General features: G+C 42.1%; 1 protein-coding gene across 2 annotated transcripts in view; it reads right to left on the minus strand.

Annotated features, from left to right (window-relative positions):
* Positions 1–25,085, minus strand: part of robo3 (roundabout, axon guidance receptor, homolog 3 (Drosophila)) — a 315,506-nt gene that overhangs the window by 151,759 nt on the left and 138,662 nt on the right. Inside the window, exons 3-7 of one of the 2 annotated variants that reach the window (XM_059957274.1) lie at positions 23,911–24,068; positions 23,284–23,404; positions 20,362–20,500; positions 18,854–18,981; positions 13,796–13,807 (exon numbers count right to left, since the gene is read on the minus strand). In XM_059957274.1, the coding sequence (XP_059813257.1) occupies positions 13,796–13,807; positions 18,854–18,981; positions 20,362–20,500; positions 23,284–23,404; positions 23,911–24,068 (558 nt within the window). The remainder of the gene's footprint in view (positions 1–13,795; positions 13,808–18,853; positions 18,982–20,361; positions 20,501–23,283; positions 23,405–23,910; positions 24,069–25,085) is intronic. The other variant, XM_059957275.1, reaches the window with a different exon arrangement.

Below are 25,085 nucleotides of genomic sequence, written 5' to 3' on the forward strand. Positions count from 1 at the left end.
GAAAGCAAACAGCAGGACAGGCAGCCAGTGGTCAGGAGCCTGCTCCTGAGAGACATTCTTGAAGGAAGAAGGCTCAATCCATCAACTCAACAGCAGAAGTTTACTGAGAAAGGGTCTTTAAAGCTACATCACATTAAGGTGCTTACGCCAAGTTAATTATCTTAAAATGAAGGCCAGAGGCTCAGAAGCAGGTTCTGACCACAACTTGGCTCATGCCCTGTCAGTGATCTTGCGATCTTCACCTTGTGAAAGGGAAAGCAGATAACGAACAAACATTCTCTGTACAGGATTTATCACAATCTCAGAACAGCCCAACTTTATGATCAACAAAGTTATTTTGAAATATAGTTAGTTTAGTTATTTAGGAAATAGAAAGGCATATTTATGTACAGAAAGCTCCCACAATCAGCCTCGTGTAAACGACCAGCTAACTTGTTTTATGCTGGTGATTAAGAGAGAAACATGAGCCAAGGCAACCTGACCTTTTTCAAATACTCTTCTGGGACCTTTTATGTCCACCTGAGAGAGCAAGCGATGCCTTCTTATTCAAAAGACTTCTGGCAGTGTCAGCCCCTCACTATCTCACAGGGGAATTGGCCCAGGATTTGTGCTGCAGAATCTAAAGCAGCATTTGAGTCCAGTACCTCAGATACGGAGGTGAATGTGCTTCATCATAGCAGTGGGTCATGGGATGACCAGGCTTAGAATAGTGGATACACTTCTCAGTTGCAGATATGGACTCTTTACTATTGGTGTGCTTTACTTTTCTGCTTTTGAAAGGGTTGCCTCCAGAGTGCATTAAATGTGAATCGATTTACTAACAGAAACTAGCAGCTGATGGTGACAATTTGAGCCTGTTTATGGAGTTCCTCTTTAGGACTTTGAGCTGCACCAGACATAAACACATGTGCACACACAGAGTGACAGACACATACAGAGAGGCATTCATCAGCACGGAACGGAACATACAGTACTAAGTCAGAGAAAGATGGACTAAGAGACAGATATAAAAATTGGCACACCGACATGTGCATGGACAGATGTACAGGCAGACATTCTCAGACATTGAACAGTTAATTGTAACAAGGCCTGCCCTGTGGAAACCAGATGGGTAATAAAAGTGAGCCTCTCGGCTACCCGCTTGCTGTGACCTTCACTTACTGGGTTCTACGTGAGACTGAAACGCATACTTAATGTAGCTGAGGGATTAATCAATCACATCAGTCAGGTTCTGATTATATTTTAATGTGGGGGGAAGTGGGGAATTCATGGCAGCTTTCACAGCCTGATGAAAAGCAATTTGCCAGCTATCAGGAAGGCCAGAAGGTCAAAGACAATGTCTATTGGGTCATGTGGAGCTTCCTGCTTGGGACACCTCCCTTCTTCACCAAGTATTCAAATGTGGACGCACAGTTGACTTTTAGCATCAACAGCCTGAATCTGACCTCCTCTGCCCACTACTCAAATAACTCTGTCTCTGTTTGACAGAGTGGGTTATCATTCCTCTTTGAATGTTGCTAGTCAGATGACACGGCACATCACACTTCTTTAAATATTACTCAGTGAATTATGAAGGGCAGCTTAACACACTGTATGGGTTTCCTCCCGGTGCTCCAGTTTCCTCCCACAGTCCAAAGACGTATGGGTTCGTAGGTTAATTGGTCACATGGGTTTGTATGAGACCATTGAGCTAAAGGCCTGTTATACCATGTTGTATCTCTGAACAATAAACCAGGGGTTCCCAACTTGGAGTCCACGGAGCCCTCTGTTAATGGTAGGGGTCCACGAGTTAAAATGGTTAGGAACCCCTGCAATAAATAGATAAATAAATGATAAACAAAAGATAGATAGACAGATAAATAAATAGATTAAGTGACCTAATTGCTCACTCCTATCTGCATCTGTGGCTAATGGCTTTGGAAAAACACTATCAACAGTCTTCATAAAATCCTCCAAGAGTACGGGAAAGATATAAAAACCACTCTAGGCTAACAGCTCTGGCATTGGGCTCTTAGTTACAATCAGCGAGTTCCATTGGGCAGGACATATCATTCGCCTGCCTGACATCAGTCACAAAATTAACACTACTCTGAGAGCTGGCAAGGGAGGAGATCACCAGGAGGCCATGGGAAAAGATGGAAGAATGCACTCAAAGCCTCTGGAAAAAAAACAACATTCTCATGAACTGCTGAGAATCTCTGGCCCTTAACCATTCAAAGTGGAAAAGAAACAGTGAGGATGATGCTTAGAACATCTAGACCATCATCAGGAGCACTCATCGTCCTGAATAAGTGGTGCAGACAGCAATGACCTACAGACTACTTCCTGCCCCATGTGTGAAAGAGTACGTAGTTCCCACATTGTCACCTCAGTATCCAGAAAACTGGAGTGGAAGCAAGTCATGATCAGTCCTGAGAAACTGCCCACGAAGAGGCAACTGCAAACTCACTTGAGTAACCACAAGGAAAAGTGGGTGCGGTAATTGGGAAAAATCGCACTACCACAATGACTGCAGCAACACATTTATTCCTTTGAACTGCAGCATTTATACTCCAAGAGAAATTCTGTAGAGTGTGTAAACATGATAGATCCCGCATTTCTCCAACTGTTTCTTGTTTGAGTTTACAAAAAATTAGAAGTGTTGTCTTTGACCCTTCAGTTAAATTTGAAGAAACTTGGAGACCATTTATTCAACGTTTTCATGAGCTAAACTGACTTTTCCTAAACCGTACTTTTATTATCCTTAATTATTTGGATGGAGGTACAGAGTTATTGATGCTACTGTGTATATTTGACATAATGCAATGGCCCATGTTGGTTAGTTTTTTTTCTTTTTTTTGGGGGGGGGGGTTCTTTACTCCATTTTTCGTAATTACTATGAGTTTGGCAGGTTATTATATATGGATTATCATCTATTTGTATTTATACTTTAACCTATTGATATGTACTCTCAAACTCTCTGTATTCATGTTTCATTTATGTTTGTTTAAAATTAATAAAAAGATTTTTTTTTAATTCCGCAGATGCTGGCAATCTTGAACACATACAAAATTCTGCAGGAACTCAGCAAATCAGGCAGCATCTAAAAAGGGAAATAAACAGTCAACGTTTTGGATCGAGACCCTTCATCAGGACTTCTAATGAAAGGTCTTGGCCCAAAATGTTGACTGTTTACTTCCCTCCATAGATGCTGCCTGACCTGCTGAGTTCCTCCAGAATTTTGTATATATTGCTCTATGGTAAATAAACTTTGAAATCTGTCTTCATTCAATAATTCCGCACTTCATTTGCCTTCCTGTTTAAACCAAAGATATTCATGTCAACAAAAAGAAAGAGCTTCCATCTATTTTGGAAATTCAAAGTGGATGACTTTGAGATCCTGTCAACCTTTCCTCAGCTGATGTCTGTTCCACAAGAACGTCCACAATCTCTTTGCCTCTTTGATTGTTTATCCAAAAATATTGCTGGTTGATACAGAAAGGGAGCAGATTGTTAGATCTGTTTAAGGAGCAAGGCTAATAATAAGCATCTCTGTCTAAGAGTTGAAAGGGTATGAGAGTAGGGAAGATGTATAGCGGTGTCAGGTGTTAGATTGTGAAGCTGATCAGCCGAGGCCTTGGGTTAATGAAGCTATAGATTTGAAGATAGTCCCTCCTTGAGTCAGAATCCTCTGGGCATTCAAAAATGCTGCTCCCACAATACAAAACAAATCCCTCTCTGTGAAAGATGGTATCGAATTGCTGTGTGTGGTTACAAAGTACAATTAACATCCCTGCCTTACTTGGTGCCTGAAGCCTAAATTAGTACCTGAGGACATTGCTGATAGTTTTCTAGGCAGATTAATTATATCAAAGATGGTGGCAAGCAGTTGGGAGTCCAATATGATTACATCAGTTAACTAGAAAAATGGCTTGCGACCCCTCCAGATGACTGCGAGGAGATTTAGTGCACGATATGCCGTGACTCTCAGTGACAAGGCCTCAGATTCAATTCTGTACTGAGACAAGCAGGGAAACATCAGCCTCATAAACACCTGGCCTTGGACATGAATATCAATATTGACCAAGAGATTTTTATTGGTTACCAGCCTATTGCAGACATTCCCTTTGTTCTCTACAACGTAAACATGTTTGATATCTTGACTTGTTCTGCTTCTGATCAGAAGTGTTGACTTTTTTTTTCCTCCACTGATTTTACTGACCCACTTAATATTTCTACTTTTATTTCGTATTTCCAGCACCTGCATTTTGCTTTTCCATTCTGATTGTATCAATTTCAAAAATGCCTTAAAGTTATATCCCCTACTGAGGTAGTTGAGAAATGATGGCATTCTGCATCCTGACTGATTGAAATCTATATGAGGCTGTTTTTAAATTGCAACCATCTCATATTGCTTAGTATGTAGCTCAACTGGGGTTAGTGTTTGGAATGGTACCCTGCTGCATTGATTCTTAGCGCTCATATTTTACAGTGCAGTGTGTAACTGCATAATAAACTTCCTTCGTATAAAATATATTTTGTTGGCCTCACTCTCTCTAAGCATTTATACCAGAACAGAAAGGGAGACGAGCTTGGACCTTTCCTTGAGTGACTTGAATGAATGATATTGAAGGGACATCTTGGTCTTCCTTCGTCCTCAATTTCATATGCTCAAAGGCTCAAGAAAAAAATTGCACACACTTTACCTTTGCAATCTTGCATAGAAAGGTATGGAACTATCAAAGATGTTACACCAAACACCTTCAACCAAATTAAAATATCTTCCAGATGAAGTTAGAGATGATATCAGATCAGGGTTTGCAGGCCATTACTTTCTACAAGGGGAAACCTAACATCATAAATGGCTGTGAAGCTTCACTCCCAGATGAGCTCAACGCTTTTTATGCACACTTTGAAAGGGAGAATAAAAGTGCGCCCTGTGTGAATCCCTGCAGCATCTGGAGCCCTTGTGATCTCTGTCTCAGAGGCTGGCGTCAGAACATCTTTCAAGAGGGTGAACCCTCTCAAGGCAACATGCCCTAATGTTGGACCTAGCAGAGCACTGAAAACCTGTGGCAACCAACTAGCGGGTGTGTTCGAGGACACCTTCAATCTCTCACTGCTGCAGTCGGAGATTCCCACCTATTTCAAGGACATCAATCGTACTAGTGCCCAAGAAGAGCAGGATGTGTGATTTCGATCACTATCGCCCAGTTACACTGACATCTACTGTGACAAAGTGCTTTGAGGGGTTGGTCATGGCCAGAATTAACTTCCGCCCAATGAAGGACCTGGACCCCCTGCAATTTGCGTATCGCCACAACAGGTGTACGGCGGATGCAATCTCACTGGCTCTCCACTCAGCTTTGCACACCTGGACAACAGCAATACCTACACCAGGCTGCTGTTTATTGATTACAGCTCAGCATTCAACACCACCATCCCCTCAATACTAATCAACAAGCTTCAAGGTCAGGCAGCATCTACAGAAGTGAATCAGCAGTCAAGGTTTCAGGCCAAGACCCTTCAGGTGAGGCAACATTTCACCTGTGAATCTCTCGGGGTTGCCTATTGCATCTGGTGCTCCTGAAGCAACCTTCTCTACATTGCTGAGACCCGACGGAAATTGTGGGACCATTTTTTTGAGCACCTCCACTCCACCAGCCAAAAGAGAAATTCCTGGTGGCCAACCATTCTAATCCTATTCTCATTCCTGTTCTGACATGTTGGTCCCTGGCCTTCTCTTTTGCCACGATGAGGCCACTTTCAGAGTGGCAGAGCAACACCTCAAATTTTGTCCAGGTAGTCTCCAACCTGATGACATGAACATCAATTTCTCCTTCTGGTAATATTTTTCACTCCCCCTTCCTTCGTCTTCTATTCCCCACTCTCCTCATCTGCCAATCACCATCTGGTGCCCCTCCTTCTCTTTCTCCTATGATATGTTAGGAACACCTCCCATTCTGGCAAGGTGCTAATGAGAAGCCAATTTTGGAGATTAGAATCTCTGATAATCAATGGTCATATCTGTCATGCAGCCATCTCCACTTCAAAGGAGTAAAAAAAGAGCTAGAATGACAAAAAGAAACTCTAATTTCTGGTCAAAGATGAAAACAGTATGATAAGGAAGATTAGAATATGGGCTACAGGAAATTAAGGTGATACATGGAGGAATGCCCTTTGAATTCAGACAGGGCTGTCAAAGCAGATTGAATCTTTTAGGATAAACACTCCAGCAGACTGAGCTTTGAAAGGTCAGGATTTCGCTGCTTATAAGTACTGCAGTTTAGTGGCATTATTCACTGCAGCCCCCACTCCCACTTTCATTTTTTCCCTCCTGTCCCTATTACAATTATGCACTCCACTTCAGCTGGAGGAGAGACCCTTGGGACCAGCTTCCAAGCACCTACTAAATTCTTGAAGCAGTCCCTCTCTCTGCCTGGTGTCCGAAGTCACACTTGTTTTGTCCTAGCTCATGTCTGAGTATGCTGACTCTGCCCTGTGTAAAAACAAGAATATTGGCATGATTGAAAGAAGTGGGCCTCAATGTTTGCCAAATGACACCCTCTTACTATCTTTCCTTTCGGTTAGTCCTGATGAAGGGTCTCGGCCCGAAACGTCGACAGCGCTTCTCCCTATAGATGCTGCCTGGCCTGCTGTGTTCCACCAGCATTTTGTGTGTGTTGTTCCCTACTTAAGGGCCAGCTAGTCTCTATTTCTCCAGCTCAACTCTGTTTTTCAACACAGAGATAAGCTGGAGATCATAAACAGAATAGATTTTGCAGATGCTGGAAATCTTGAGCAACACTCACAAAATGCTGGAGGACTCAGCAGGTCAGGCAGCATCTATAGAGGGGAATAGCCAGCCAATGCTTTGGTCTGAGATCCTTCATCAGGATTGTAAAGGAAAAGGGCGGAAGCCTGAATAACTAGGGAGGGGGATGTGGGAGTGCAAGCTGGCAGGTGATGGGTGGTACAAGGTGAGGGGGAAGGTGGATGGGTGAGCGAGGCAGGGATCAAGTAAAAAATTGGGAGGCGATAGGTGGAAGAGATAAAGGTGTGAAGAAGATGGAGTCTGATAGGAGAGGATATTGAACCATAGGAGAAAGTGAAGGAGGAAGGGAACCAGAGGGAAGTGATGGACAGGGATGGAGAAGAAAAGGGGTGAGAGGGTAACCAGAATGAGGAATGAAAATAAGAGAGTAGTGGGGGATGGGGGGGGGAGAAAATTACTGGATATTGGAGAAATATGCCAGAGATCATGACCTTCTTTCTGCCCTGCTGGGCTGAGTGTTTTACGTGCAGTCCATTATGTTTACATTGCAATGGCCAATGCTTTCAGCACAAACCTCTCACAATGTCACCAATCCTCAATGCAGATCAACGGTTTATTTTCTTTTTGGTTTCTCTTTCTTTTTAGTTAATTCCTAGTACACTGATATAGGAGCAGGAGTAGGTCAGCTTTGCATCAAGGTTTTCAATCGCAACGCAATTTTCCTGCACGGCACCCAGAATCTTAATTCCCTTTATATTCAGAAATCTTGGTTTTTCATGAATGCCACCTGAGACTCCACAGCCTTCCAGTATTGAGAATTTCAAAGATTGTACACTTTTTGAAAAGAAATCTCTCCTCATCTCAGTCCTAAAGAGTTTACCCTTTATTCTGATTGTGCGATTCCTGATTCTTCACCCCTCAGTAAGGAAAAACATACTGCAAACATTCATGAGAAATTTAGAGCGCTTCCTGAACATCACTTGGTTCCAGGACAACTCTTTAGTGTTAATTATTTGTGCCCTCTGAAGGGGAAAAGTATGCTGTTTTGTCTACAGGACATGAATATCAGAAGGTTCTTCCACCACTACTTTGAGTGACTATGACACAGAGGAAGGCCATTTGGCCCACAGGGTCAAGGCCAACACTCAACAATCAGTTCCATTCACTGTTTTCTAAGCCCCACTCCAAGACCCTGCAACTTATTCTCTCTCTTCCTACAGTAAGGCATAATTTTACAATATCCAAATAACCGACCAGCACCTGCCTGAGATATGAGAGAAAACAACAGCACTTGGAATCAGAATCAGAATCTGGTTTATTATCACTGATACAAAATGAAATTTGTTGTTTTGCGGTAGCAGTAAAGTGCATCCAGACTTCCAGAGAGAGAAAGTGCAAACTACTCTAGGATTGAACCCTGGTCATTGGAGCCATGAGGCAGGAGTACTAACCACTGGGCCATCCAAGTTTAGGGCATCTCCCTTGGCTCAGTGGTAATGATATTTAGTTCTGAGTCCTCACAAATTAGGCCTAAGCCTCATTTTAGTTGTGACTTAACACTATACCTTGCTGGAATACTGCCCGCTCAGGGATTTAATCAGTACATATAATTCTTCCAATGCAAAGGGAGAGGGATAATTAGTAGGCCAGCAAAAAATATCCGTCTCAGTCCCACATATGCACTCACTCAGGTTTATTGTTAACATTTGGAGATTAACAAGATATACAAGATCTCATGAAAACAAGGAAAGAATATTACCCAGCAGTTATCATTTGGTGGCCATCTTTGCCATTTACCTTAGTGCCTATTGGGCAGATCTTGCTAAGCACATATTGTTCTTGAACCACAGGCACACATTTCCAATGCTTATTAAAGACAGAGAAGCATTTTGGGACATCCTGAGATGACATGAGGTGCGACATAAACATGCCTGCCCTTTCTCTCATTAATGAGGGAATGGACCAGGCTATGACCTGGTGAACATTGATTATATCCACAGAATAAATGGAACTCTTGAGATAATGAAGGCAGAAAGAAAGGCAACCAAGATCAAAGTTCTGAAGTGGAAATGTTCACAGAAACAGAAATGTGGGAATGAAAATTCCTCTTGGAGATTAGTACGAGCAAGATTCCAGTAGGAAAGACACACTATTCTTCTATCAGACTTTGAATTAGCTTTTCCTGTGTACTCTTTTGAACTGATTCACACACAAAAGGCCTTGCTGAGAATTCTTCCACAAGGCTGCCAGCTGCTTCCTGGAAAGATAATCCAGATGTTAATCTCCAAATGTTAACAATAAACCTGAGTGAGTGCATATGTGGGACTGAGACGGATATTTTTTTGCTGGCCTACTAATTATCCCTCTCCCTTTGCAGCTAACGGCATCTTGAGATGTGTGGGCTTTAACAGGGAAACACTAGGAAAACAGAGGCAGCAGAACAATGAGCCACAAATAGCACTGGGGGTTACTGAATGCGAGATTGAGGCAGAATGAGTTTAGGAATTCATTCAGTTAGCACGTTTCCATTTCAGGGTTACTTAGGACTCATTTTCATGTGGAATCATACTACTCCTGAAATTTGACCAGATACTTGCAGCCAAAGGCACCCCAAAGCATCTGACCCAATTTCTATGTCAGCCGGGCAAAGGCATGAGAAGATTTTGCCAAGTATTCATCATTTACTTGTCATGAATGTTCAAGTACAAATGAAACACTGAAGCACTGCCGAATTAAAGCATAATGAATGCGGAAGGCACTTATCTGCATAAGGCTGTGTATGAGATGGACACAGGGAGAATTAAATCTTGTCATTGAGGTAACTCCCTACATCGATCTTGAAGTATCTCAGTGCAATGTGCAAGCGATACCTGATACAACAGGAAAATCCGTAAACCTGGCAACATGTGCTTGGTCCCTCGGCTGCTCTCTGTCAAGATCTCTGCTCTCTTAGAATAGAGGGCATGTGTGGCCTTCCGTCTGGAACAGCGGAGGCAAAGTTCTGATTTCTCTAGCTACAGCTTGGAAGGAGCCCAGTGCCTCAAACTGACTGCCATTTGCTCCTTTGGAGCCAGTGATGAAAGATCCTTGCTCTGCCACGCAGTCAGAGTAGTTGGTGGAGCAGGTGGTGGGTTTTCCTGAGGACATCCTCACTAAAGCCCAAGATCTTCACGTACTGTTCTTCATGGGTCAAGTGGGATTGCTCAAGACGGAGATGTTTGCTGAGGATCCTTCTCCTCATCTTCTCTTCAGTCAGTAGAGACTCTTCTGCTCCTCCTGTCATATCAGGGAGACAGCTGCAAAAACACTCATGGTTTTGAGCAACCTGTCATGACAGAAGCCTTTTGTTCAAGATAAACTCCTTCAACACCTGGCACCTCTGACTGTAATACTTTGTGCAATATACTATGCCAGCTATAACACTGATCTCAAATCTGAGTGATTGACGTCATAATTCACCTTCTCCATTCACTCCAAATAGGTGCTACAACCCCTAAAAATGACTCCCGATATGATAGTCAGTGAGAATCCCACTGTATTTACATGTTAAACCAGACACCAGTTTGGAAACAAATCAGCTTTCATAGCTCCCACACAAGAGCAGTAAACAGATACATTCTGTAGACCACAGTTCTTATTCCAAGAAATCATTGATTCTTATAGCTTAGTTGGAGGCCATTTGCCCTCTTTGCTTGTGCAGTTCTGTGAAAATTTGGCTCACTCCACTGCTTTATCCTGCTTAAGTTCCTTTTCCAACTGGACTCTGCTTCTATTTTGTAAATCCCTGCTTGTTTTGCATCCATAGTCTTTGGACGCTGAAATTATATTGAAGGAGCTCTGTCAGGCTCAGCATATTGAAGCTCGCTGTTGATAGAGACTGAACAGGAAATGCTGCTTTTAATAATGAATGCATTCTACTTTATAACAACTCGCTGCCCAAAATTATCCTCATCACTCCAGGTGCTTTAAATCTGCAGCCACTGAAATCATAACCAGGCCCTGCCAGTGTAGACTTCACACTTAACTCATATTTCAAAATTGTGAATGGAACAATTAAACCTTAACCTTCTCAATTTCAAAAAGAACAACCTCAGCCCCTCTCTCATTTCACGCAACTGGAAGTCCACAAACCCTAGTTACCGTTCTGGTAAACTTTCCCTCAACCATTTCCAAGTCTTTTACTTTCTTCCTGCTGTATAGGCGGATGGACCTAAATACTTAGCGATAAAGCTCAGCCAGCATTCTAGATGAATCTGGCATCATCTGCAGCTAAAGGATTTTGGAGACTCCTAATGCTGCAATTGCACATCTAGTCCATCTATCTTAAAACATTACTTTTGCATCGTAATATGTAGTTGTTACATAAGCTAAACGTATGACACAGCATCGCTCCTGGACACTACTTGTAAGGATGGTTTCGTATCGGCTGTTGCAATCTGTATTGAAGGCGTTTTGCACATGGAGGTGGTCAGATCATGAGGCTGGCAGAGTGGGTGTGGGGCAGAGTAGACGAGACTGCCTCCTGAGCAGTTCTTGCCTGCTTGTGGCTAGTAGACCCAATGCTGGGAGATCATTCTGATATTTTACGCTGTGTGCAAGTACAGGGGTGAAATGTTCAGCCGTTTTACCATTGGATAAGAGGCTGAGGTTGACTTTGGTGCAAGGATGGTGTTGGCTGGACTTCTTCAGCCACAATACAGCTGTAAATATCCAAAAGAAGAGCATTTAAGTCCTGTGCGCAGCCTTGTTGCTGGGATGCGATTTGTTGCTAGGTGGGGGACTTGCTCTGTAGGGTGGAGGGTGGGGTTGCCAGTGCAAGAAGTTTGAAAACCACTGTTCCATGCCCTGATAATTTGACTGTAATGGTGCAATTTTCCACATGAACCTACCATGCTTGCCAAGCAAGACCTGCATCTGGAGTTCATCCGCCACCTTTAACGTGCCAACAATATGAAAATCTGTGGTAATGTTTCACACTCACAGAAATGCATAGATGTGCTATGAAGCTCATTAATCAGGATAAAAGAACTTCAAGATGGTTTGGATGTTCCTATTCAGCACTGCTAATTAGAACCAAGTCAGACTGAAATATAACTGAATGACTTTAAATCAATTCATAGTTGACTCTTTTCTTCCGCAGTATTGTTGCTTGATAGTAAATTTTAAAGAGAGCACAAGGGCCAATGAAAAGGTTCATTCTAATTCCAAGTCTCTCCTTCCTTCACCCTCCACTCTGGCCCTTTTGTTTGGAAGAATGAAGCAGGCTGTGGGGTGGGGTGGGGTGGGGTGGGGGGGGGGGTGGAGAGAGGAATAATTCTCCAAAGAAAACATTACCATGGTTGTCCAGCCATTCCATCAGAAAACCCACTTCCACAATTCAGTGGACAATCCTTCATCTAGTCAAGAGGTTTCCCTCTTTCCCAGAGAAGCTCACCCCATCCCATACACCCCACCTCAAACCTTATTAAAGTCAGAGGTATTAATTAGACACATTATGAAGTTCTCTAACAGGTCTAAATTTGCCATTGGTCATGATCAAATTTACAATGCTGATTATCGGAGGCAGATATATCCTTTTACAAAAACAGTAAAGGATATGAAACAAAAGATGCTGCAAAACACAGCAGCAGGTCTGTGAAGAGCAATAACAGCTTTGAGAAAGAATTATACCCAAAACATTAAAACTGTCTTATTTTTATACACATTGACAATTGTGCTGAACATTTATTGCTTATTCTCATTTTATTTCAGACCATGAGCACTTGCAAACGTTTATCTGTTCCACTGCCTTGATCTATTCACTATCAGATTTCCTTTTATGAAGCATACCGCTTGTTAGTGCAAGTGTGCTTTGTTAACAGAAATGCCTGATGTGATTTTTCTAATGGCATGGCCCCTTTAAGTATTTAATCCAGCTTCCCCCAGTTGAGTACATTTCCGGCCTGATTTTAGATGCTAGACAGATAACACACTAGTTTATTTTTGGATCCATCCCAGCCTGTTTCCAACAGAGACTCACTCATTAATGTTTTGAGCATGCCATTTTGACACAGTTCAGTTAGACAGCATATCCTGTCTAGTATCAATAAAAGTTTTCACTAATCACCATGTTCTCCAGTTTTATTTTATATCCTTTCTTTGCTTTCCTTCTCTTCTCAATTATGTCTCCGCTGTTGACAGTGACTGATGCTCCCAGCTGCTGACCATGCCTGAGCTGATAACGCTTTTGACAGATATTGTTTGACAATAAAGAGTGGTTGGTGATGGGATGATGCCATCATAACACGTCCAGTCCTGCTTGACCAGAACTACACGCTGGTGATGCTAAAGCCTGCAACGCACAACGTGGCAAAGGAGGCCAATCAATTCCAACCAAGACCCATTTACAGAGCTGATGATTGTGCTTGCTCTTTAAATATATTTCCTAAAAGGAAAAGAACATTGAATGTCATCTATTTTCACACAGCAAAACTAGATGCATTATCTCGTTATCTGAATTGACACAAAATTGTTGTTCATATTGTCAATCTCATATTTGTAGGTGAAGTCACATGGCATACAAACTGTCACAGGTGCTTATACCACCACTCCTGCTAAGTGATGTACATGGAACTTCTACAGCTGTATTTGTCCTGATAATATATTTTTTTTTCCCAATTGCTTGTGATAGAAAACTGTTTTACATGCTGGTAATGAAATTTTGTCTGTTGAAAAGATACCAGTTTTGGTGATTTTGGTGACCCATGTACTTCACCACATAGCAACAAGCACTGTGACATCATCAACAAGCGACCCAAATACTTAAAGCCTCTCCAGATGAGTTAATGGCTGGTCTCATGTAAATGTGGATGAATTTATGGTAAAATGACACTTCTTTCCCAAGGAATTGAATCTTGACTATTCTGTGCATTCAAAACCCTTTGCATGGAGCTTTCTTTCAGTGAAAAGCTAAGGGCACGCTTCAAATGAAAATCAATCCTTCACAATCTCCACCTAACCCAGCATGCAACAGTAAGTAAATGAGATGAAATGAATACTTACTGAATGGACCAACTGAAACAAAGAAAAAATGAAAAAAATTCATGAGATGTTAAGGAAAATTCATGAATGAACTCATACACAATGGCAGCATAAATGTCAATTTAAAAGTGAGAAACAGCAGGAAATGTTAACTTTAGCTATTGATAAGGGGCAAATGATTTGCTGCAGTAATTAGCAGTTAGATTGACTCTGACCACCAAACGAATCACATCTCTCTGTCTGAGAAATTCCATGCATCTCATGATAATTTGGCAGTAGTTTAAGTGCAATAAGTGCCAAATGCTGCATCAAATCACTGGACCCTGTTAGAGCATGGAGAGAAATGCAAAGTCATCATTACAATTTAATTGCTATCTCTTTGCAGTGACTCACAACCACATTCCTCTTGTATAAAGACATGTCATCATTTTCTTTTACAAATATATAAAGGATATGTCAGGGGGTTGCACATAGAATATAATGAGTATCTTCTCACATCAAACTGAGTTTAATTCCCTCATGCCTTCTGTGCTCATAAGTAACTGAGTTTCCCCATTATTTTGTGGATATTTATTATATCTTTACTGCTGGCTATGACACAATATATTCATAGCACTGCATAAAATAATAATCTAACAAATACATGATTTTATAATCTTAACATGTCGAACAACAGTCACCATTTTCAGACCTGTAGGCGTGGTGTGTGATATGTAGCTGATACCACTCAACTCTTCACTTGCCCGCTAATCCGATCACTAAACCGCAGCCTGTCATCCCTCCAATATTTCTTCAGCTATTGTTATTTGAGGACATTGACTTTTGTATGGCTATGGTTCCACTGGTGCCTAGTCAAACACTGGCTTTTAGCTGTGTGCTTGGACAGAGAATGCAGAGGTCTATTCAGCCTTGGAAGGCTTAATATTTAATTATATACGACCAAATGAAACATGGGGGCGCAGAGTTGAGATTGGTGGGAGTGTGCTATACCAACTACTAACATTATCCAAATCCTTCTTCAGGCTAGAGTTGAATACAGCATTAGTTACTCTGAAATTGCTGTAGTCTTCCCTCCACTCTGATGAGGAGAAGCTGAGTTTAGGCTGCCAGAGTTTGAAAGAAAACCGGAAGATGCTGGAAATATTCAGCAGGCCAGTCATCATCTGTTAAAAATTAAACAGTTAATGCTTCAAGTCCAGGACCTTTTTTCAAGTCCAGGAAGGTCGGCTGTTTCACAGACACTGCCTGACCTGTTGACTATTTCCAGCATTTCTTGTTACAAAACCTTTTTGTACTGAAGATGACCATGGATCACCTCACGTGCAGAGCTTGCAAAGTTAGTGAATGTTTCAACCCAATTTTCAAACTAGTATTGAGCAATATCTTGCATACCTATGGATCATAATGAGGTGTGCAACTGTTAGTTCCTTCTATGAATTGATCTTGGTAGTTATTTACTTCACAGCTTTCCTATTTGGACAAATATGTTGTATGTAAGGGGCATTTTGTTGATTTAGCTACTAGTTTTAAGTCTAATACTTTTAATTTTGGACTGGAGTTCATAGTTCGATGATATGGGACCACAATAACTTGCACTGACCTTGTCTCTAACCCAAAGGCCATTGAAGGGTCTGTTCACCAATTGTTTATGCCTGAACTGCTAAACACCTGGGCTTTTTGCTAACAAGCTTTCCACTAGAGATAAGGCACCTATTACAAGCTTCTTTAAGACATCTGACTTCTGATAAATATTTCTAAGGCACTATGAGCAATGAGGAATTGAAGGTCAAACAGTTCAGGCCTTTAGGTCCAGAAATTAAGAGCTTCAATCTCACAAATGATAAGAACTGAAACCAAATTCGATAGAAGTAATAAATAATCCTGAGAGCCGACAATTTTCTTAAGACCCCAGTTATGTTTTAAAACTAAATATTTCACGATCCTCCTCAAACCTGTCAACATGTCTGACATTTCCTGTGGTAAACTTTTGACTCTTAATACCCTATGAAATGGTCCAGCAAACCATTCAATTGCACACACACTTGCCTTATAGGCCTAGAGTTGGTGAATAAAGGGGCACTTGCAAGATTCATCAATGTCGCTGAATTTTAACAAAAGCAAAGATAATGAAAGCCAATCGACCTCCGGCATCAAAACTCTGCCCTTTGGTCACCAGCCCTAATGACCCCTTTTTCGACTCTGTCAATTTTTGTCTAGTAATGCTCCTCTTTAGAGTATTGAGGTGTTAAAGACATTACATAAAGAAAATTTATTGTTACCCCCACATCACAAAAATTGGAGTCAAATCACTATTAAATAGCACTGCATTTTGCTCCACACATGTGATGTACAATATATTTTCAATTATTATCTTCACATTTAATCACTGGTTCGTGGGCTGTGCTACTGTGATTTATGACTTGGCCGTTTTTAGCTGCAGTTGATAGCAACCCAGGTCCAATGGAATATTTCCGGCCAGATTGTTTCTGCATTTATCAAGATTCAATGATAGTGACATCACAGTGCAGGTTTAACACTGATAATAATATGTCTATTTTCAATGGTTTGGCTTGCTACATTTTCTCTCTTTTTATTTAGACCCTGTGACACAACCTCATTCCACACTTTTGCACTACAAGGGGAACACCCAAATAGCAGTAGTCAGATACTTAAATCCTGATTGCTTTAAATTGTTTTGGCCTAGATGATATCACACCAATTGCAACACCCTACTGGGCTCAGAAAAGATCATGGATTGAACCGGTTCTGTATGATCCAATTATACACTGAACAATATGCCCATCACTACAATAGACAGGCTCCTCTGTGTTTGGTTGCTAGTTGGTGAACCTTGTCAGGCGATTAGGTGACCCAGAGTCAACGTGAATTTTCAAACCAGTGGGTTTCAGTCTTAAATGATTTTGCAATCATTTATTTCCTATATAAAATTGCAAATTTACTCAATTCAATTTAACATTTATTGTGGCCATGTGACCATAAGGCATAGAAGCAGAAATATGTCATTCCATCACGGCTGATTTATTAACACACCAGGATTTGAACTCAAGATCTCTGAGTTGGTTTTCTAATTATCTACTCACTACCACACCCTCAGCAACAACAATCAATTTGACAGCAGTGAACATAGCTCTTGGAAACCAACAGAGATCAACCTCTACCTTCACCGTTACTCAAACGGTAAACAGAATTTCCAAAACCTATTCCTCTACAAGGCAAACTGGTTAAAGGATATATTATCACTTCTGAGCCCTACTAAATTGGAAATGGGCATTGTTCCTTCCTAGTTATTGGGTCAAAATCCTGGAAATTTTCCTTAGTAATTTGGACTACGGCAAAAGTGCGCAATGGCTCAGCACCATCTTAAAACAGCTAGAAATCGACAATAAAGCCTTGCCAGTGACGCCCAAATCCCCCAAATTAATTAAATAAATAATCCATTTCAAATTGTGAACTACACTAAATAATAAGTTTGAACATCTAGCTTCATTATTTAGAATATCTATTTTTAGTCTTTACTTTTCTTTCCAGCAACACTAAAGTAGTTGGTTCTCAGCAAGAGAGTGCTAATCATCCAGATATGAGAAATCACTGAAGCATCCCTTTATCTGAAATGGTTGCACATTTTAGCAGCAAAAGTTTCACTGGTAATTTTGAGTTCTTATTTGAGTGGGTATTGCATTTTACTCTCCATTGAAGATAAAATGAAAGAGATAAACTTTCAGGCATTGTCCATGGCACAAGCGGGACATTTCAGATGGAATGGATCCAATAAATAATTGTAACGGATTCACTTAGGCACTCAACCTCCTGCCAGGCACCAGTAAAACTTTTCCATTTACAGTTACAATCATCCTTGTGTAACTCACCAGCAAGTAATTTCCACATCCCTTCTAGAACAGTGAAAAAATTCAACATTATGGGACACAGTGAGTGGTATGTAATTATGATAATTATTGGTAAATGTTCACCATTTAAATTGCAAACAAACAAAAGAATTAGAAAAGAGTGATTGTTTTAAAGCTAATTTCAATGAAAATCAAAACTAAGCAAGTTGGAAAATTGTGTTACTGGCTTATTCCTCACCACTATATAGTCATAATCAAACTTTCCGTCTCCACTGAAGGGTGACTTCATCAGTCGTCCTTGGTATCTTGCCCATTTCATGGTTATAGAGTTTTATAGTACAGAAATGGGCCATCTGGCCTTCTGAGTCTGTGCTGGCCATCAACTGCTCATACGCATGAAAGCTACATTAATCTCATTTTTCTTTATTCTCTCCATATTCAGTCCCCCTTCCCCCCCAAATTCTCCCACTCACTTACACACAAGGGACAATTTACCATGGCCAATTAAACTTGACATGAGTTGGAGTACCCATTGGAAACCCACTTGATCCATATAAAGAGCACCAGAGGTCAGGACTGAACCTGGATCACTGGAGCTGGGAGGCAGAAGGCCTATATGCTGTGCCACTGTGCTGCCCACTTGGAAGTTTTCTTCTTTGCTTAGAACTTACTGAATCTGCAGGGAAATCTGTTTCACAGCAGAGCCACCCCGCCTTATAGCTTCTACAATTCTCTACTCTCCATATGGATGAGAGGGGTTTGGAGGAACATGGCCCAGGTGCAGGTCAGAGGGACTAGGCAGAAAAATGGTTCAGCACAGCCAAGAAGGGCCAAAAGGCCTGTTTCTGTGCTGTAATGTTCTATGGTTCTACAGTTCCAATTCTGTCATACAAAGAAGAGCAAGTTCCCTCCATAACGCATGCCACCTCATGACCCTGGAATGCAGCCCGATTGCTCCGACAATGAGTGTTCGTTGGAGCAGTCAGTCCTAATCCCAACCCTAATTTTGCAAGGTCTCACAAATCAATAGTCAAAAATCCATCAGTCATTAATCAATACATTCAAGTCTAATCTACGCATTTCCTTGCCTTGCATCAGTGATAAGAAGCTATCACAAAGGTTGAATGATGGAATCACCCCTCCATGCAAGAGAAGTATTGCGCTAAATATATACATCATTTTCAGTTCAGAAAAGTCATCCAGAGATCCTTACCATGCACAGTCAGAGTGCCCGAGAATTCAACGTTACCCACAGTGTTTTCTGCAATACAGGTGTATGTCCCCTCATCCTCGCTGCTAACCCGTACCAGCCGCAAGCTGTTGTCAGGCTGAATCTCAAATCTGAAAGAGACAGAAAAACTTTTTCTGTTCATTGAATACCCTGGTGCAAAGTAAGAGTTTACTCTCACTGTTCACTTCGAGTGACCTTGCCTTGTGTGATATTGTAAAGAGGCCATTCGTGAATCAGCAACCAATATTACTTCTCTCCTGCATTTTATTTCTATTGAGCTAATGCAGATATAAAATAGACTACTGGTCTACTGTTATTCATTTTGCATCATTACACAAAGGCCAAGTGACTCATACACTTATTTCCTTGTCTTCTCCCTCTTCTGCTTTGAATGTGCTCATTGATAGAGTCACAGATGTACACAGCACACAGACCCTTCAGCCCAACCCATCCATGCTGACCAACTGCCTACCAGAGCTAGTCTCACCTGCCTGCATATATCCCAAATCCCTCTAAACCAAGGATAGAAACATAGAAAACCTACAGCACAATACAGGTTGTTCGGCCCACGAAGCTGTGCCGAACATGTCCTTACCTGAGAAATTACCTAGGGTTACCCATAGCCCTCTATTTTTCTGAGCTCTATATACCTGTCCAGGAGTTTCTTAAAAGACCCTATCGTATCTGCCTCCACCAGCATCACTGGTAGCCCATTCCACGCACTCACCACTCTCTGAGTAAAAAACTTACCCCTGATATCTCCTCTGTACCTATTTCCAAGCACCTTAAACCTGTGCCCTCTCGTGGCAGCCATTTCAGCCCTGGGAAAAAGCTTCTGACTATCCACACGTATGCCTCTCATCATCTTAATATGCTACGGACCCTATCATTAACTGAGGGGTCCATGAACCCCAGGTTGGGAGCCCCTGTTCTAATCCTTTCCTATCCATGTACCTGTCCAAATGTGTTTTAACTGTTGTAATTACGCCCACTTCAAATGTTCCCTCAGTTAGAGTAAAGATTCTCAGTCTTACCCATCAGGTCCAGGTATCCATCTCATACACTGGATATCAACTGTTATGCCTGAAAGAAGGAACATGTAAAAGGAGATCCTGAACCAAACATCCCATTGGGTGGCTGGAATAAGATAATTGGTCCTCCTTTTACTTCCATCTCTCTGGGGTGCTGAGGAGCTAATGCCACTTCGTTTACTGAGGAAGATCAACCCTAATGGGAGGGGACCACCCTACGGATATATATACCAAGATCATGAGACAATATTTTTTTGGTTCACTTCCCGAGAAGCAGTATACCTTAAAGCCTCTTCTGATGAGTGCATTAAATTCTGAAATAGTTCTCACCGCATTTCATTGCAATGAAGAACATGGCACTAAACTGCAATGGGGCAAGCTGGTTAGTTGGATCTTCACTGGAATCTTCGCAGCTGAACAGCAAAATACACTGAAGACTCTAATATTTTAACTACGTACCTTTCCCGTGGCAGCTCGCCCTCCTCCTTGCGCCAGCGGGTGGTCGGCACGGGGTCGCCATGCACCTCGCAATGAAAGTCCACGGTGTCGTCTGCCAGGACCACCTGGTTTACAGGACGCTTGATGAAGGTTGGCCGTTCTGTGAGATTATGACAGGGCAAGGTGAAGAGACCCCAGTGGAAAACAACAACCAGATAAGTCCCTTCCCAGGCAATTTGGAGGAAGTTTGCTCATTCTTTTTTGGCAACTCTTTTGTGAGCCTTTTGCAGGGTAGGGTAAGCTGGTAGATGCTCCCTCACACTGCCAATTTCTGACTATCAATGCTCTTTACATTCATAGAATCACAAAATTATAAAAATCCATGGCACAGAAAAAGGGGCCATTCAGCCCCGTTTCAGAGCAGCTGTCTAACCTGATCCTACTTCACAGCCCTTGGCGACAACTCTTGCAACTTACACTGCATCAAGTTCTAAAATGGACATGTATTGAATGTGCTGAGCTTTTCTGGCTCTATTATCCTTTCTGACTGAGTAAACCAGACCCCATAAAACCACTCCATGCTTCGTCCTAATAAATGAAATCTCTATCCTCTGTGCACATTGGCTCTGGGCTCTGAAAGCAGCTCATCTCTACCCAGGGAAAGCTGGTGCTGGAGGAACAGGGTTCATGTCCACTAGCGACAGGTGATTCCTGGTGACACCCCAGGAACACTGAAACAATGAGCACCAACAAGGCCAGCATCAAACTGACATTCACGTCGGTGCACCGGCACTGCTTGTGGGTGGAGACTGAAGGATAAAGGGTGGTAACTCTGGCCATTTTCCAACGTTTGGCAATTGCTGGAGCAAACTTGGAGGCAACTTGAAATAGCAGGAACGAGGCAAGGTGAGCCGAGGTGGTGGGGCCCGAGCCCCTGAGCGAGGAATGATCCACTGTTTGGCTGATCTAAGGGCTGGGTCAGATTGGAAACGTCAGGTACAGGTTAAATCAAGGCACCAGGGTCCGAGTCTGAGAGCAAAGAACGAGCCGAGGTTTAAAAACGCAAACACGAGGAAATCTGCAGATGCTGGAAATTCAAGCAACACACACAAAATGCTGGTGAAACACAGCATTTTGTGTGAGCCGAGGTTTGGCTGATTTAAGTGCCGAGTCAGGCTGAAAAGGTCAGGGTGTCGGGGCTGGAGGAAAAGGATGGGCCAGTGTTCAGCTGGCTTTTCCGCAAGGTCTCTGTGCTGAACTGAAGCTATAAGCAAGCAACTAATAGGCTCCTGTATCGGCTGCAGTGATGATTGGACTCACTTTTGTGAACTTCAGTTCAAATTGTTATTTGCTTACTTTTATTGTTTGCACAATTTGTGTTTTTTTTTCCTGCTCGATTTTTAAAAAATGTGTTCTATTGTGTTTCTTTGTTTTGTGGCTGCCTGTAAGGAGATGATAATAAATGTACTTTGAATTTTGTATGATTCTGTATCACATAATTATGAAAATGGGGGAGAAAACCTCCATCTTTTACAAGAAGTTACTGCGCCCAACTCCAGCAGCCCTGATAATAGTATCTTAACCCAAAACATCGACTTACACCTTTTGCCTTGTCAGATACTTCTTGAGGTCTTCCACTGTTTTGTTTCAGTTCTAGATTCCTGCACTGCAAGTATCTTGTACTTTTGTCTATCTCCAGTGGCCCACCACTATCTCAGCTGAGATGCTTAACACATGGTCTCAGTTCAGCTAGTCTTATTACCACACGAGGTAAGGAATTTTCCATCCTGACACACTGGGAACCCATGAGCTTTTCCTTATAACTGTACTGGACATATTTTTTACACCACAGCATTGTTTCCCCCACAGCTCATCTCCTCCCATATTGAAAATGTTCAACCTTTGATGTCCTGTAGATCCATATGCTAATAATACTCAGCACTAGAATCCTATATTTATGTTGCTATGCAGATGATGAGTACAAGGATACTATTAACTGCATGAACTAACGCACCCTCTCCCAATCTTCCCAAGTGAAATATTATCATTGCTTGATAGGAAGAGAAAAGGGAAGCCATCACTTTGAATGTGAAACCCTTCTATCCAATATCCGACAGGTCTAGCCAGTTACAGGATGTACAGTTTATCAAGTTAGAGATGGAAATTGGAATGCTTCACTTGACTTCAGAGTCCTGGGGGATGGGAATGCTACCCAGGGTCCTCTTCGCCGTGCCATGCCCACTGAGGAAGTGCACCATCCTAGCACAGCACCCAGCTTGTGAAACACAGATCTACATTAGGGTCCCTGGGGCGTTAAGTCCTACCCAGGGAACAGTGAGGGCAAATAACCTTCCGTTGAAGTGGATAACATAGGGAGAAGGGGTACTGGGTAAAATAGAAAATTATTATATCCTCCTTCTGCATAGCCAAATAAACTCAGAGCAGTCATTGGAAAGGGGGTAAGGTCTTGAACAATGTCCACTTTTTAGTCATGAATCACAACATTTACCCCAGAAAGGAAAAACAGAAGACAATAACTATGGAGAAACACAAATTTAAAGTAAAACTTAATTGTTTTGATAAACCTGGTCAGTGAGCAGAGCAAGTCATTAACTTTGTTTACATCGGGCTTCCTCTCAAATGCACTGTGTTAGTGAGGCCTTGAGACTTACAAATAAACTTGCTCAGCAATTGGCTTCAAATGCCAAATATCTGGATTATGGAGAGCAAGAGTTCCTGCTCACAGCAGCTGTTCTCTACTGATGACCACCACTGAAGGCTTAGAACAACTTATCTTGGCAGTCTTTATCCTTGGGACTCTACATTCGGCTGGTGTAGTGGGAGACAAAGCAACAGTGACCGAGTTTGGGGAGTAATCCCTTATTATCTCTCTATCGTGTGTTGAGAAGGTAAAGCAACACAGTTCACAAAAGCGTCACTTACCAAAAACGACCAGGTCTGCTGGCTCACTGTCCCGTTCACCCACCATGTTGGTGGCCACACAGACGTACATGCCAGCATCAGACTTCCTCGTGTTTGAAATCATCAGCTTTCCCCCTCGGATCTAGAAGAGAAGGCAGTGTCAATATATTCCAATGCTGATTACTCCCATAAGAAACACAAAATACCCCAAGAATGCGTGAGCAAAGAAGATGTGTCGGTTATCCGATGATAAATCCAGTGCTGTCATATGGTCGCAGGGTTGGATATATAAGGAAATGGTACATTGAGAAGGTAAAGTATATTGCAATCTATGCTCAGATGTGAAGAATATGCTGCAGAATGGTTTAGTAAGACTACATAAGGGTTACTGCAACATGTCCCTCACCAAGGGATCCAAAGTATTGTCTTTGTTAATCTGCAGTATAGGAATGGAACAAAGAGAACGGGATGGGATCCCGTGAAAGACAAATCCTTTCATGGCATCTTCAAAATATACTGACCAAGTTTAATCACAGGAGAACAACAGTTCATATGCCTGAAGTTTAAAAGTGCAATTCACTAAGCCCAAATCTGGCACCACCTGTCCGTTCCCTCCCATCCCAAATGTTCTGCGATGTCACTACTCACTGTGATCCGCTCCTCCTTGTCGTTGATGCGTATATTGTTTTTCTTCCAGGAGATGGTTGGCTCTGGATGCCCTCTTGGTGGGAGGCACTCCATCACTGCGGGTTCCCCTGCCGCCACCACAACATCGCTGGGCGCTTGGCGGAAATCATCACGCAGGACTAGGGAGGGACAAGGGAGAAAACTGCCTTCAGCCAAAGGACCCAACAGTTTCAGTGGAGAAATGGAGACAAGGAGAAATTTCTTCACTTCTCGGAGGATTGGGGAGTTTTGAAATTTTCTGACTCAGACGGATGTGGATGTTGTCATTGAGAACCTTCAGTAAGATAGATTTCTTTACTGTGTGGGAATCAAGGATTATAGAAATGGGCCATGTTGAGGGCAAAGATCAGGCCAACATCATCCTATTGAATCGTGGAATAAACTCAGGACCACATGTACTATTCTACTTTTGCTCCCCCTTCTTGTGCTTCTGTGATCTTGAAAAGAAACACAAGAGGTCACAATACATGGTCTGCCCAAGAACTGCTGACTGCTGCCACTTGGATACACATATATGGTGGCCTACACTATGCTCCTGAATACTCTGGCAAATAAGTAATTATGACAGCTTCCCATCAGCACAAGCACAATTTAATATAAGGACATTCAGACAGAATCAGAGTGATAAAGTTGTGGTAATATGCTGAGGATTATAAATAAACCAGAAGTGAACTCAAGAGGGGTATCAGGAGAGCCAGGAAAAGTAGGCAAGTAGGACAGAAGAGAATCCAAAGGCTTTCTCCATACATAAAGAGCAAGAGGATAGGTAGGGAGAGTAGGACCACTCAAGGATAAAGGGGGGAACATTTGCTTGGAGGCAGATACTGTGGATGAGGTCCTAACTGAGTACTTGGTATTTATCAAGGTGGATGGGGAGATCAGTGCTGATATGCTCAGGCAATTCCAGATTTAAAAAAAAGTAATGTTAGGACTCTTAAAGAGCATTAAGTCAACAGGGCCTGATGGGATATATGCCAGGTTATTGAGAGAGGCAAGAGATGAGATTGCTTGGGCCTTGATCAATATCTTTGTGCCCTCTATAGTCACAGGTAAGATAATGGAAAATTGGTGAGAGTAGCAAATGTTCCATTATTCAAGAAGGGATCATGCTGGAAACTACAAAGTGGTGAGTCTCA

The sequence above is a fragment of the Hypanus sabinus genome, chromosome X2 (genome assembly GCF_030144855.1).
Source record: "Hypanus sabinus isolate sHypSab1 chromosome X2, sHypSab1.hap1, whole genome shotgun sequence".
In the NCBI taxonomy this organism is placed as follows: domain Eukaryota; kingdom Metazoa; phylum Chordata; class Chondrichthyes; order Myliobatiformes; family Dasyatidae; genus Hypanus; species Hypanus sabinus.